Source organism: Macrobrachium rosenbergii, chromosome 8 (genome assembly GCF_040412425.1).
Source record: "Macrobrachium rosenbergii isolate ZJJX-2024 chromosome 8, ASM4041242v1, whole genome shotgun sequence".
Classification (NCBI taxonomy): domain Eukaryota; kingdom Metazoa; phylum Arthropoda; class Malacostraca; order Decapoda; family Palaemonidae; genus Macrobrachium; species Macrobrachium rosenbergii.
The window spans coordinates 18,497,680-18,513,704 of record NC_089748.1 but is presented as its reverse complement, the minus strand read 5'-3'; the positions used below and the strand labels follow the sequence as shown (position 1 = coordinate 18,513,704).

Sequence of the window (16,025 nt, the reverse complement as noted above, 5' to 3'; positions counted from 1 at the left end):
CAGCCAGACCACTTCAGATAAAAAAATTTGGCGGGTCCGGAGAAGTTTTGCAGAGGGGTTGGGGAAGCGTGTTGCGTCTGAAATTCGTCTCGTCTTTTCTGTTCTCTTCAATGCTTATTTCAATGTAATATGGAGGTGATTGCGTTTTGATGAGAAAGGAGTGCTCTTTATAGTACTCATTCAGGCTGTCCTTAAGAATTTAACATTTTAGAAGATATGTTATTCGTTGATTACATAGAATAATGCAATATATACTATTTCTTGTGTTATTTGTATTGAATCCAATTCACTTAAGATTATTTTTTTACTTGTATTAGGACTTGATGTGAAATCTGGTTTCCTACATTTTCTCCCAACAGCTGTCCTAATTAGGCGCAGGGCACCTGAAAGTGTTTGTGTTACGACTGTTATCAATATTTGTAGCTCGCTCTGCACTTTGTGACGTAGTTTCTTTATTTATACTGGACATTAGTTTTATGAAAAGATATTCTTTATGTATACAGATTGCCTGCATATACGCCTAGCAGAAAGAGGAAATTTTCCTACATTTTAGCTGGCTATTTCTTATCCCATTCCTGCAACATCTTTTAGCGAATGAACAAAGAATAAGGGTAAATTTAAGAGCAAAAGGTGCTCGCCTTTATGTGCATATGTGTACTGACGCCAAAATAAAGTGAAATATATCATTATTTGCGCCATGTACTCAAATGACAACGTAAATGAAAATGCTGTGTAATGCACTAATTTCACAACTTCCAGGTCACAAATAAGTCATATTATGAAATAATAAAAATATCATTATAGGAAATGCTTCGAAAACGTTTTCTGCAGATTTTCACGAGCGATGAAAAGAGGTTTTCAGAGTTTCCTACGAACATCAGTTCAAGCTGGGATTAGTTTGCCATAACATCCTAACCGCCATTTTACTTTCATACTTTACCCTTTTAGTTTTCTGTAAAAGAAAAGAGAAGTCTTGAGATGGCTTTGGCTGTCCGTCCGCCCTCAGAACTTAAAAACTGATATGTTGATCATCCACCCTCCAGTCACCAAACATACCAGATTGCAGCCTTCTAGCTTTAGTAGTTTTTATTTTATTTAAGGTTAAATTTAGCCATGATCGTGCGTCTGGCAACGCTATAGGGCAGGCCCCACAGGGCCGTAGCTGAAATTTTCATGGGCCACTGCTCATACAGCATTATAAACTGTACAGAAAACTCGATTGCGCCGAGGAAACTTCGGCGCATTTTTTATGCACTTGTTTCTTTCTTTCTTCACTAAAAGGTGTTACAGGAATGGGATAAGAATAACCAGCTTCAATGAATGAAAATTTTCATTGATTCCCCCCTCTTTCTAGGTATATATGCAGGCAGTCTATATACTGTACATAAAGTATATACTGTACTGTACATATTTTTAAATCAATGCCAAGTAGGAATAAAGAACGTATATATATATATATATATATATATATATATATATATATATATATATATATATATATATATATATATATATATATATATATATATATACTCGTATATATACTCGTATATATATACTAATTGGGCATATTTTCTCTCTTGTACAATTTCTATTGAAGTCAATGGCATTGTTCATGGATACTATCTTCTTATCAAGACTTTGAATCAGTCTATACTTGTTCTCTTTCACTTCTGGCAAGCTTCTCAGGAATAAGGAAAAATTATTCGAGGTTCTTTCCATTTTCTAGTCAGTGAACCGTTTCTTCACCTCTCTCGTCATCAAGACTGGATTATAAATTGACATACAAGCTTTTTATTAGTACATGTAGAGGTTTGAATTTCATGCATGACGTCATTAGGGTTCTGAATTTCTCCCGCTGGCTGTCTGGACGGCAGCATGAACATTTCTGGAGTTCCATAGGACGCTTCCAACGTCGCGGTTTGCAGACAAAGGCATGGACAAGGGTGTGATTCCTGTCTCTGGCCGATAGTCTTATTTTGCTTTGCTGTCGTAGTCGTGTCCAGGAGTGTTCTGTCGCTTGTCTTTCTTCAGATTTTCATGATGTCCTGTGGTTTCCGTGAAGAAAAGAGGGCCGTGCTATCTTGTGTTATAAGGGTGCTGACTAGGTTTGGTCAGCATTAGACACACAAGGAAATCCTCTCATCTGGATCTGTAGGTGTCGTATCGCTGTCAGTTATTCTCTTCTTGGACTTGACTTCATCCTTGAACTGGCTGTGATATGTTTCCGTACTGTTGTCAATTATTCTGTTCACGGCTTTGACTTATATATATATATATATATATATATATATATATATATATATATATATATATATATATATATATATATATATATATATATATATATATATATATATATATATATATATATATATATATATATATGCGTGTGTGTGTGTGCAGAAATATGCACAATTGCTGTTGATGGAGTCCTGTCAAGTGACTTTGTTGTAAATTGTGAGGTTTTATCTCACCTTTGGTGTTGACTCTTCTCATGGTTGTTACATAATGTAAAAAATGTTTGGAAGTAGACGAAAAGGTTTAGATTTGCTCAATAACTGAAACTTGGCTGATTTTTGTTTTTATTCAATCATTTTAAATTCTTTCCTAAATGTGATTCTCGTACCAATAAGTCAGTGCCCATTATATTGTTTCATTGCATCTATATGAATTCTTGTTCAGGGTTTTTCTGTATTATATATAATAGAAAAAGAAAATTAAAACGCCAAAAAAGAGTAATAAGAATAACTGTGTTATGAAATTAAATGTACTGAATTTACAGTTGTTATTTCACTGTAATAACAACATTGGTAAGAAAACTATAACAGTACTACGTAAAAATAGGTCTTTTGCGGATTCCTTTTGCTGCTTGCTTCGGAAGTCGCCGCTTTCAGCGTCTTTCTTTATACTGTTATTTTCGTTCATAGCTCTCTCAGCATTCTTAATAGCAGTCTAATGTTATAAATTTTCTCAGGTTGTAACTTTATAATGCATACCTTTGTCTGGTTATGTGGTTAGTCTCTCATGAGAGAGAGAGAGCATTTTTCTAAATTCAGAATAAGTAGATACAATGACATGTCACTGAAAACTTGTTTCATGGGCAATATTATTAAAATTTTCCTTTCTGGATATAAGTCGTTTCTGAATTGAGTTTGTACCTTCGTCTTTTGCCAGTTCTGATATTAAGTTAACAAACAATGAAAATTTGAAAATAATGTCTTTCATGTAACATAAAGATTTTGTTTCCCGAAACCAATCGAGGATGTAAAGATTTGATCACATTTTACTATAGGAAGATTTCTTGAGATTTTCTAATTTTTTCTCTGATTAGCCTTTCTTGTTGCTGTTGAATACTGATGCTGTAATTATTAATGTTTACTTTTATCTTGTTTCAGGATAGGAACACTTAAATTCTTCGGTGTTTGTGCCGTTATCACTGTTGATACGGAAAGATTTGGGTGCACTCATGACTGCAGGTTAGTTGAATGCCTTTTTTACTGGAATCTAACAACACACTGTGTCTGTTCTGTTTGTTTCTGATTTTGTTACTGTATAATTACACTAATTAAAACCGTTTTTTTGGGGGGGTGGGCGAGAACAAATATTGTCATTTTTCTGTCTCTTCCTCTCATTATTATCATTCATGCTTTATTCATGGCAAACCAACCACACAGCAAGTAGCTTAAAACTTGAAGTCCATTCGTTTTACCATTTCTTGAGATATTTAGCGGTAAGGTCAACAGGGAATTGACAGCCAATGCTTCAGTCATATTTCTCGATAAAATCTAATGATGCGTACATACCCGGTAGGGAGTTAGTGCCGTCAGTGCACCTCAGGCGGTGCACTGTAGCCATTACTTAAGGTTCTTTGCAGCGTCCCTTCGGTCGTTAGCTGCAACCTTTCATTCCTTTTATTGTACCTCCGTACATATTCTCTTTTCCCATCTTACTTTCCACCCTCATCTAACAATTGTTTTATAGTGCTGCTGCAAGGTTTTCCTCATGTTGTGCCTTTAAAACCTTTTCACTCTAATTTCCATATATAATATATATATATATATATATATATATATATATATATATATATATATATATATATATATATATATATATTTTATATTTTATATTTTATATATATATATATATATATATATATATATATATATATATATTATATTTTATATTATATATATATATATTATATATATATATGTATATATATATATATATATATATATATATATATATATATATATATATATATATATATATATATATATATATATATATATATATATATATATATATATATATATGGGGGTTTGCGCTAACGTGTGTGTGTGTGTGTGGTATTTACATATGAATATATTTATCCCGTCCTCCTAAATATATAACCATGAGAGCGATGTGGAAGAAAGGTTTTCCTTTTGCTGCGGGATGCCGAGCGCCTAATGATAACATTTCCATCGCAGCGTCGTGTTATGACTGGCCAAATGGGCAGCAGCTTCGAGTTTTGTGCCTCATAAGTATAATGGCACAGGGACGGGATGGAAAAACTATTGGTTGAGGTCCTCCCAAAGTACGTGTTTGTGCTAAAACTGGAGGGAAAGGTCTGGTAATGAAAATATAAAGAGAGGAAGGGAATTAAGAGAGAAAGAATAACTTCAGGGCATTTATCGTTCATTAGGCTCATCATTCCCTAGTGAAGTGTTTTGTTTCTTAAAACGTTTCTTTACAATAAATTTATCAAGAAAATAGTAAGTAATCTCTCTCTCTCTCTCTCTCTCTCTCTCTCTCTCTCTCTCTCTCTCTCTCTCTCTCTCTCTCTCTCTCTCTTCTCCTCCGCCTATAGGTTTCCAGACTACCATTATTGATATATTGTTCCCATGTGTTTCATGGAAATTACTTTTATTCTAAGATTGCATTTCAGGCAGGAAATATAAATCATCCTTCCTATTCTGATATAAAGTGCAAATTTTACACCTCTAATCATATTTAAAACTTTAAAGACGTCAATTTCACACGGAAAACCGCCACGAAATCTTCGGACTACTTTTGGAAAGGTTGCCGTTTTAGCTTTGAGAGAGTACCAGAGTAATAATAATAATAATAATAATAATAATAATACCTTTATTCCACAAATTTACAGTGGGTATTCTTACAACGTGCATTGGTTAAAATATACATAAAATGTTTGTTTAAAATTTTAGCCTCATACTGATGAAAGTAATATATACATAGAATTATATATGTTATCTATTAACAATATTTTACATAAAACAAAACATCTGATCCAAAACACAATGCCAACAATGGCTCATCCAACAACGTCAAGAAAATAGCCTTTCAATTTTCTTTTAAAAGAATTTATTGTTTCGCTTTCTTTTACATCTGAAGGAAGTGTATTCCACAAAACAGGCCCCTCACTGATAAGGCTCGCTCAGCTAATTTAGTCCTAGTACGTTTAACCACCAAGTTATCTGTTTGCCTTGTTATTCTTACAGTGTTTTCTCCTACTGTCTCTATCTCTATAACTCTTTCTGATGGTTGTAAATTGCGCTGCTTAAACATGAATAAAGCAAGGTCATATTCTATTTGCTCTTTAATTTTTAACCATTCGAGCTTCTTTATGAATGGAGTAGCACGGTCAGACTTTTTTCCACCTCCCACAGCAATTTTAGCAGCAAAATTCTGAATTCTTTGTACCTTCTGTATTAGAGTTTTATGCCCTCCTCCCCATAACACAGCACAATATGAAAATAAGCTCAGCACTAGCGATTCAACGACCATTTTTCTTGAGTCAAGTCAAAAGATTCCTTGTGTCTGTTCAAAAACACTAAAATGCCATTTGCTTTCTTACATATAGATTCTATATGACCATTAAATGTCAGATTGCTATCTATATATAAACCTAGATTTTTACACACTTACTCACATTCAGAAGAGATGTACCAGCTCTGATAACCAGATTCGATGGTATTCTATCTATATATTGGCGAGAGCCTACAAATATAAACTGAGTCTTATTTGTGTTTATTTTCAAACCGTTTTGGCAGAAGTAGGAATTGACTCGATCCATCGTTCCTTCCATATTTCTTACGAGTGTCTAGGTTTTCATATTTATTGGAAAGAATGAATTGTGCATCATCAGCAAATTGAACAAGTTCACAATCATGCGCAATACTTTGCAAGTCATTGATAAAAATATTAAATAAAATCGGACCTAAGACCGATCCTTGAGGCACTCCATAATTAACGTTTTTCTTAGTTGAAATATAAGAATCCATTTTCACAGACTGAAAGCGATTGGATAAGTAGTCTTCAAACCAAAATTTATCAATGCGAAGTAACGCCATCTTATTCAGGAGAATTGGATGAGATACGCTATCGAAAGCTTTCGACAAATCACAAAAGAGCCAACAAAGAAATTTCGCCTTTATCTACATTTTTATATAAGACTTCCGTAACCTTTGCTAACGCAGTCTGAGTTGACATTCGGCTCCTAAATCCATGCTGTGTATCTGACAGAAGGTGATTAACAGATAGGTATTCACACAGCTGGTCACTGACTACTCTTTCTAAAACCTTAGACAAAACTGGTAGAAGCGAAATGGGACGATATTGTCCAGGGTCTTCACTATCGCCTCCCTTGAATGCAGGGCAAACAAGAGCATATTTCCAGTCACAAGGAAAAATGCCAGTCACGATTGATGTATTAATAATAACGGTTATGTAAAATGCTAAAGCAGGAGGAATCTTTTAAGAATTTACTATTCATTTCGTCTATTCCACAACTATTCTTGTTTTTAGATTTTTACGATTATTATTACAGTTTCCACACTGACAGGTTGGGGTCGAAAATACGTCAATGATTGTTTCGCAGTTGGGAGAGGGCAACATCAGGTTACCAATGGCTGAATTTTGTTTCTGTATTTCTTCAAAAACGATTTTACCGACGTTGGCAAAAATTCATTAAATTTCTCTGCTGATTCAACAGGATCACCAACATTGACAAACCTTGAACCTTTACCTTTACTAGGTATAATCTCATTTATGACTTTCAAGTCTTACCTTTATTCCTTTTACATTCGTAGAATTTTTTGTTATTGATATTTATTCTAGCTGACCGAATTAAGGATGCTACCTTTTTCTTTGACTTCTTATACTCATCAAAATGATCGACTCTATTCGAATGATTAAAAATTGTCTTGAATCGATCTCTTTTTCCATTTCAGTTTTAATTTCCTCAGTAATCCATGGAGCTGGTGGTCTGGTAATTTCCCGGGTAACAATAGGAGCGCAAGAGTCTAGACATGACTTAAATGTACTTGATAATATATTAACTTGTTTATTAACGTCGTCTGTATTTAAGATACTACTAAGCACTGGGATTGCATCAATCAATTTATTACAAAAAGCCATAGGGTATAATTCTTCAAGCTTCGAAATGTTTTGACCTCACGTTTCCGTTTTGGTTTATTAACATCAATTTCAGCTGCTATCATTTCATGATCAGAGAGAGACAAGAGGCTACTTTTATCTTTTTATTACATCCTTTTTATTTGTAACTAGAACGTCTATGAGGATCTTGAATAGGGGGTGATACGGGTAGGCTTATCAATGACCTGAGCACAATTTAATAAATTTACAATATTGCTTAATTTTGACCGATTTTTCAGCTGATCATCGTTCAGGTCACCCAATAAAAAGAAATTCTTGTTTTCCGTTAACATTGCCTGCAATTTATCATGTATGTAATCAAATGTATTTACTGGAGCATTTGGGTGACGGTAAAGCGACCCCACAATTATGGTTGGTAATTTGCGCAATTGTATTTTCACCCAGGCATCTTCGATTCCTTCACAGGACGGAATTATATTTCTCATTTGAACACATCTCAGGTCATTTCTAACATAGATGCAGACACCTCCACCTCGTCCACCATCGGATCTAAACAAATTATAGCCTTCAATTCCCACATATTGATCAAGAATATTCGGTTCTAACCAAGTTTCGGAGACGCAAAGAACATCAATTTTCTTGTTGACTATCGACAACTTTAATTCATCAAGACATCTTAATAGGGACCTTGCGTTAACATGAGCTATTTGAAGATAGTCTTCCTTTCTCAGTGTACTTTCGGCGACGTCTTCATTGCCCAACCCTTAACCTATGAAAGCACCCTCTCGACAAAGCTTACTCTTATGACCTAATTTTCTACAGTTCCCGCACCTTAACTGATGATCGTGGCGGCAGTTACGGGCATGGTGATTGAACTCACCACAGTTATAACAACCATTTAGCTTCCCCTTATGGAATTGAGAATTGTAATTTGGTTGATTTTCCCTATTTCCCGGACGCATATCTCTCGGTATCTGACGATTTACGCCATGATTATTATCATTCTGATAAAAGTAATTTGTTCTCCTCGAAATTCCACCATTAGCAGTGATCCCAGACTGATTGCCTGTTTGTTGATGAAACATATCTCTACTTCCGTTTCTCTCAGAAATTTCTTATGTTATCACGATTTCCGTTACGTTTTACAGAAGTTGACAGATTTTGCAAATGAAACCCACTAACCTTAGGGATAGCTCCATTATTCCTACTGGTAACAAACATCATTTCATTCTTTATCTCTGACCAGTTATCACTAGCGATACCTGGGCATGATTTAACAATAGCATCGACAAGCCTGATAACTCCTAATCTAGATATTTCCCCTACTGAAGTGTAACAATTTATGTCAACGTCTCCTGTGCCTATTTTAAAGAACAAGTCCGTACTTATAAATGAAATGCCATTATTTGAACACCATTCACTTAATTTCAAGTTAAGGATTTCAACGCGATCCTGATTTCCATGTAGGCCTGGAACCAGTTCACATACATACACACAAACATTTTCATTTTTAGCCTTTAGTTCAACAACAAGAGCACCTAAGTCGTCAAGAATAGCGTTTATATTACTATTCGTTTCCATAAGGTCTTCCATACCAGCATAAAGTATACATTTATGTATAGGAAAATTTAGATTGTCTATAACCCATTCTTTTAACAAACCCAAATTAGCTTCGTCTATAGTTCGAACTGTTGTCCCAACACTCAGCTCGCTTGTCCGGATGTTCCTTAACGTTGAGTCCCCTAACAGCAGGATCTTCTCCCGTGATGTCACAGCAGATTCTTCAGTATCAGTAGCAATTGTGGCTTCAAGATATGTAACTTTATCCTGCAGTTCCAAAATCTTCCCCTCAGCTACAAGAAGTTGATTCTTGAGAATTTCAAGTTCCTTGTTTTTAATGTCTAAGCGTTCATTCACAGCCTGGAAGTTCAGAAGCAGTCTCGTGAATGAACTTTTCCAATCGCTGAAATAGATCTGAGTTTGCCTCGTCAGTTGTGGGTGAGTTTCCAGCAAAATTATTTGATGCACGGCTTGATTTAAACATCAGTAATTTTTCTGAGTTCTTTCTTCGTGACCCACACACCTCTTATCCCGAGTTTCTGACATTTCTTTTGCAGTTGGCCCTTCGTTAAACTTTCGAGGTCGTCGAATGAAATGGTTTCCTGCAACACATCTTGATCAAATATTGCTTGGACATCTCTATCTCTGTTTTCATTTTCTGAGTAATCAGAAATATTATTTGCTGATACTCCTTCTCCTAAATTTCTTTGAATCTCCGAAGTTGGTGGCAGTGCAGTCGCTCCCTCGTTTGACGTCATGGTTACGTCATTCATATCAAAGTGCGCATGCGCAAAAAACTGCTGAGGACTCGAGGGGGTAGTTTGAGATTGAATTTTTCGTCTAATTTTCTATTATAGTGTAACTTAAATCACCACCGTATTATGACATATGAGACCACGGAATCCTTATATACCAGGTATCAGGGTACTCACTAGAAATAAACAGCGATTTCGAATGGAAAACGGATTCAAATACAGGAGACGTCTGCGTTGTTGTTGTTGTACTATCACTAATAGTGATAGTACGATTATTCTTAGAAGTTAAGTATATCTTAGTTTAACCAGACCACTGAGCTGATTAACAGCTCTCCTAGGGCTGGCCCGAAGGATTAGATTTATTTTACGTGGCTAAGAACCAACTGGTTACCTAGCAACGGGACCTACAGCTTATTGTGGGATCCGAATCACATTATGACGAGAAATTAATTTCTATCACCAGAAATAAATTCCTCTAATTCTACATTAGCCGGGTAGGAGAGTCGAACGCTGGGCCAACAGCGTGCCAGGCGACAGCTCTATCCACCCCTCCAGTATTTATACATAATTTAATAAAGAAGTATCTTCACTATTTCCAACAGTTTTCCTGCGATTTCTATCTTTGCCGACACTAACTGAACATCCATTTTACGCGATCGATCCTGTTTTTCAAGCTCATGTTGGAAGGCTTCAAGAACAGAAACTCCTCACACCACATTGGCTAATGCTTGCTGATGATTTTTTTAAACTTAAATACTGGCAAGGAGGCACTGACTCTGCAATCTTCACGACTATACCTTTCTAAAGTGGAATACAATGGACAAGTGTCGCAGAGACAATTTTATTTTTCATGTAAAAGAAAACTATGGAGATGGCTATTTCCGTCCTCATGTTTTCTGTCGGCACTTTTCTTTCCGTCCCCAGATCTTTAAAATTATTGAGGCTAGAGGGCTGCAAATTATGTTGATCATGCACCCTCCAATCATTAAACGTGCCAAATTGCAGCCATTCTAGCCTCAGTAGATTTTATTTTATTTAAGGTTAAAGTTAGCCATGATCGTGCTTCTGGCAACGATATAGGATAGGCCACCACCGGGCCGTGGCTCATACAGCATTATACCGAGACCACCGAAAGATAGATCTATTTTCGGTGGCCTTGATTATACGCTGTAGCGGCTATACAGAAAACTCGATTGCGCTGAAGAAACTTGAGCGCATTTTTTACTAGTTTTTAGTAGAAATTAATTTTTGAAGCGCTAAATTTTTACTGAATGTCTTTTTTTTTTGTATTTCATTTCATTTCGGCAATATTCGCAGATGAAAGAATCAGAGAGAGAGAGAGAGAGAGAGAGAGAACATAAACACGAGCCATTTCATAAACCTTCGTGGAATCTGAATATCATCAAATCTCTGTTACTAATCCTGGAAAATTCACTTCTGTTTTGCACTTGGCTTATTATTGTGCTGGTAATCAGAACAGTGAAGACATTATTTTGTTCGTTTGATAAACAGGCTTATTCTGTGGCCTTTTGATAAACAAAAATCTCTAAGCTATAATTATAGCATATACCTAGTTCTTATTCTCTTTACTCTAGTGTTTTTTAAACGTTTGCCGAGTTGAAGATTCACATTAGTTGGTGCCATTTTCCTTCTTACGTGTTAACTCGGGGGAATCACTTAATCTATGATAAGTCTCTTCAGTATTTTTGCTACTAAGGTTCTGTATGCAAAATATGTGAAAATTTTATTATGAAGGCTACAAATTTCATATATTGGTGCTTTAAGATACAGAAAATCACTTCAAATCAGTGGCCCTGAAGTTTCATTACTTCTGGATGGTTAGTGTGTCCAAAATAACTTTATCAATTTTCTCATCAGACTTTGCAGTTTCTCTGCTTTGAAAACTATTTATGAAGCTGGAACTTCTTGGCTACGAGAAATTCTGATTAGGTACGTGATTTCCTCTCTTACTTTTCAGCTACGGATATTTCATCAAGGGTTTTGGGTACTGCTTTAATTCTAGCGCGACTCGAATGCATGTGTTTACCAGCGTCATTCGACTGTTTATTCCAGTATACTTTCCTGACTCTTCTTGTGCTTTATTTATCTTTACTGTCTATATCTATCTACTTAGCCCATTCTTTTTTTTTATCTCCCTTTGGCATTTTTTACAACTATCTTTAGCTACTGTCTATTCGTTATTGTGCTGAATGTCCCAGATTTCCTTCTTGTTACCCTGTGTCCCGGTAGTTCTTTTCCTATAGTTAATCAAATCGTCAAAGCGAAGTGCATCTACAAGGAGCTTTATTATATTAAACCTTTTTTTCTTGGGTGCTTTCAGTTTCTGTGGTTCGTAATATTTTTCATCAATTTTTTTTCTCCTCAGTATCTGGTTTCCAGGACTGTTATCTGAAGGTGTCCAAGTGTATCCAAGGATGTCCTTGTGTAACGCCCGTTACAAGATTTTTTGCACCATAAAAACCAATAGGCTAAATTTCACCTTGTTATCCTATGTAATTTCTCCCAAGCTACCCATTCCTATGACATCCTCACACCTTCATTGCCTTTATCAGGTTTTTCATTCATACTACCAACAACTGTTTTTTTTTTATATCCCTCTGGTATTTCTATATAAAATTCATCTGTTGTATTTGCAGAGTTCATTCATTGTTGCATGGTTCGCTATTGCATACATATTGCTTCTTTTTTTATATAAAAATTGCATGCAGTAATCTACCACTTACTTATCTCGTGTCATTCAGAGCCATTTCTGTATTTGGTGTTAAATCTTGTTAACTCTTCCTCTACCAGTTCCATCAGCTCCGCCTGATTCAGTCTTTCTTTTACCATCCCTTTGCGCACACAGCTAAGATGAGTAGTCCATACCTCTTGAATACATTTTCTACTTGCTGAACCTCTCCAGTTTGATTCGTGGTTCTTATGGGCCAGTTTCCTATTTTAAATTCCGTTTTGTATTTTAAACCTTGAGGTTCTCCTCATCATCACATTACTGGGAATCTTGTATATAGCATAAAATGGTCTTTTGGTCATGAAACCCTCAGAATATTAACTATTGTGAGTTTGAAATCGCAACAGGGCAAATTATAAAGCAGCTCTTGGGAATCATCGTGATATCTTTTACTTAATGTTGATTATGTTTATCGCAATTCGTTTCAAACAAGAGTCCTTTTTCTCTGATTTGAGCAACAAAGAGAACATTTTAAATGACTTTTACTGAAGTGTTTCCTCAGGGAATGTTTCAAGATGACTTGCCACCGGGATATTTAGCAGTCTTTCGAAAGAGATTCTTTTGATTGTTGCATTCACTTGTCTTTTTCTTTTCACTTTGCCTCGGAAAATATCCAGAAGTTGATAAATAAATGAATTTGACTTTCGTTTTCGAAGTTGTCTGTATTATGCTGCTCTCAGATCTCAAAAGGCACTTTGCCTTCAAGTCTAAATACTTGAAACGAAAGGAAAAGTAGTTATTTCAAGGACCAAGTCAATCTGAAATTCCGTCAGTCCTGTTAGGAATTTTGAAGAAACTTGAATTTCATCAAAGTTATTCTTTAATCTAAGTTACCAAATATTTAAAATAGCATATTGAAAACCAATTTCAAATACTCCATGTTAGGAGGCACATTCCCATTTTGTGGTTCGCATGATCGAAGTTTCCACTGATGTTTTAAGCACTAATGATTTCTTTTCTAAGGCTTCACCAGATTACTTCAAACAAATTTGCAGGTGAAGCATCAAAACAATATTGGATTATTGTTATAATAAAACCTAAATGTGTTTTGGTACAAATTATGAGTTAATACCGCTGATTTTTCCCGTTTTATTTTTAAATAAGTTCATTTAGTCAAGAAGGAAGGGGTAGCAAATGTATAATATAAAAGTGATGAGAAGAAATTAGCCGGAATCATCAATAAACCGTTATAAAATTAACGAGATTTGAATGATTGTCGGTGACTATGCCTTTAAGAGAGTTCCGTACAAGATTACCAGTATCAGATATTAGAGGCTTTTTGGAACCTGAGGAAGGTTTTTAATGTTGGAGCCCACAAGTAAATTTGTTTCGTTGCCATCCCAAACAGTTTTTCTTTCCGAAAAATAATGAACCCGGAACTGACATGCAAAACAAATTAATTTTCCGATGTTTGTCTCCAGTCCCTTCTTATATTCTACCGTAAATAATAAATTGCTAAGTAGTTGAAGATTAATTATTGCATATTATATATGTAATCCAGTGATTAGGTTACTACCTGTATCCTTTTCGCTAGGTTTCACTCTCATGTCGGTCCAAATTGTATGGGAAAGAGAACTATTGTACCAAGTTTTGAGCTCAGCGGACGCCTTTATTGCAGAGAAACCAACGCACCATTGCCGAAAAGATATCATCACTGGATTAATGTCTCTCGCTCCTGCAGCCATTTTTACAGTTTACAATACATCCAAAGACTGTAGCGCCTAGTGCCCTTAGTATGAGCTGTTGACTAATAAGTTTCCACAGCTAATGTTGCACTAGATATTGTCAGGACGCCTCTTTTTCTTTATAATGCCCATGTGGGCTGTATTCTTGTTGCTCCTAATAGAATTCTAGTGAGTGAGGATTCACTTTTATTAGGTAGCTTTATTCTCTTCTATGTATTTTTAAGAGAGAAGGCTGGACGAAAATTTCTTCTGCCATTTATAATGAACAGGCATACATTAAGATTTGAACATGAGAAAAATTCGTGCCCTAAACGTAAATTGTATTTTTGTGGAATCTTCTTATATGACACCTAAATTCAATTTAAAAAAAGGAGAATTTTTCTAATGTACTTTTCAATGATAAGTTTTTAAAATGTGGTAAAATATCTTTGAAGAAATTTTGTGTGAAAGAGTTGAAACAATTTGTCACACTTTATTTTACAATTTTCTTCTATATCAAGTATTGGCTACGAGTTTGTGTTCGTTGTTGCCATTAGTCAATGTAAACAAGAATAAAAAAAAATGATTCTGCCACAATCATTGGTTTTATTGGCCAGGCAATCGTTTCAGTCTATATGACATTAATTACAATATTTACGAATTTTGTTTTGTTTAATTGTAGAGTTTAAAAAAATTTAAGTAAAAGGCTGTAATGGTGTGGTCCCTGAAATATATGATCTTTTTGAATAAATGAAGAGATATTATAAATCAAGTCCGAATTTTCACATTAAGGGTTGAATGGGATTGGACTAGTGTAACGAAGACAAGATTTAATCAGTGTCAGCAAGCAACTCATTTGAATACAGAAAAAATATATGCAGATAAATAAGTAAGTAACTAATATATATATATATATATATATATATATATATATATATATATATATATATATATATATATATATATATATATATATATGTGTGTGTGTGTGTGTGTGTCTGTGTGTGTGTGTGTGTGTGTGTATGTGTATGTGTTTGTATGAATATGTGTATATATACTATATATATACAGTATATACACATATATTTATTCTCGGTAATTGGGCAGCTACTTGAAATCTTAGCTTAATGATGAATAATATTAAATTAGGAAGAACATTCTTTATTATACGAGCTTTCAGGTATACAATCTCATCATCAGGCTGAAAAACCGACAAGGATGAGAATCAATGAAATTACAATTAAATGGATTTTATTATGACAATTCATTTTATTGTAATTTCATTGATTCTCATCCTCGTCGGTTTTTCAGCCTGATGATGAGGTTTTATACCTCGAAAGCTCGTATAATAAAGAATGTTCTTCCTGGTCTTGGCAATATTATTCATCATTAAACTCACATATATTTATATATGTTAAGAAGGCATTGTGGCTGCATGTGTATACACACACACACACCATATATATATATATATATATATATATATATATATATATATATATATATATATATATATATATATATATATATATATATATATATATATATATATATATATATATATGTGTGTGTGTGTGTGTGTGTGTGTGTGTGTGTGTGTGTGTGCCACAGTGCCCTCTTAACTTCTCGAGTTCTTCGCGATCTTTAGATACGCTTGTCACTACAAAGCCAGAGATCCAATATATCGGAACTGGACAGATATATCTATGTACGAGCGGCTATGGACTTTTAATCCTTCTCGTGGTCAGGTCGGCAACGTAATCTCGTTGTGATCATGGGATTCGGGTTCGTTTCCCGCTACCGGGCATCATAATTACTTCATATGTCTTGCACTTGGATCTAAGGCTTTGTAGTGACAAGCGTATCTAAAATCCGCGAGGGATTCGAGAAGTT

General features: G+C 34.9%; 1 protein-coding gene across 1 annotated transcript in view; it reads left to right on the top strand.

The window, feature by feature from the left end:
* LOC136840622 (uncharacterized) overlaps positions 1-16,025 on the top strand; it is a 513,636-nt gene that overhangs the window by 202,571 nt on the left and 295,040 nt on the right. The window contains exon 4 of the mRNA XM_067107337.1: positions 3,399-3,479. Coding sequence (XP_066963438.1) covers positions 3,399-3,479 — 81 coding nt within the window. The remainder of the gene's footprint in view (positions 1-3,398; positions 3,480-16,025) is intronic.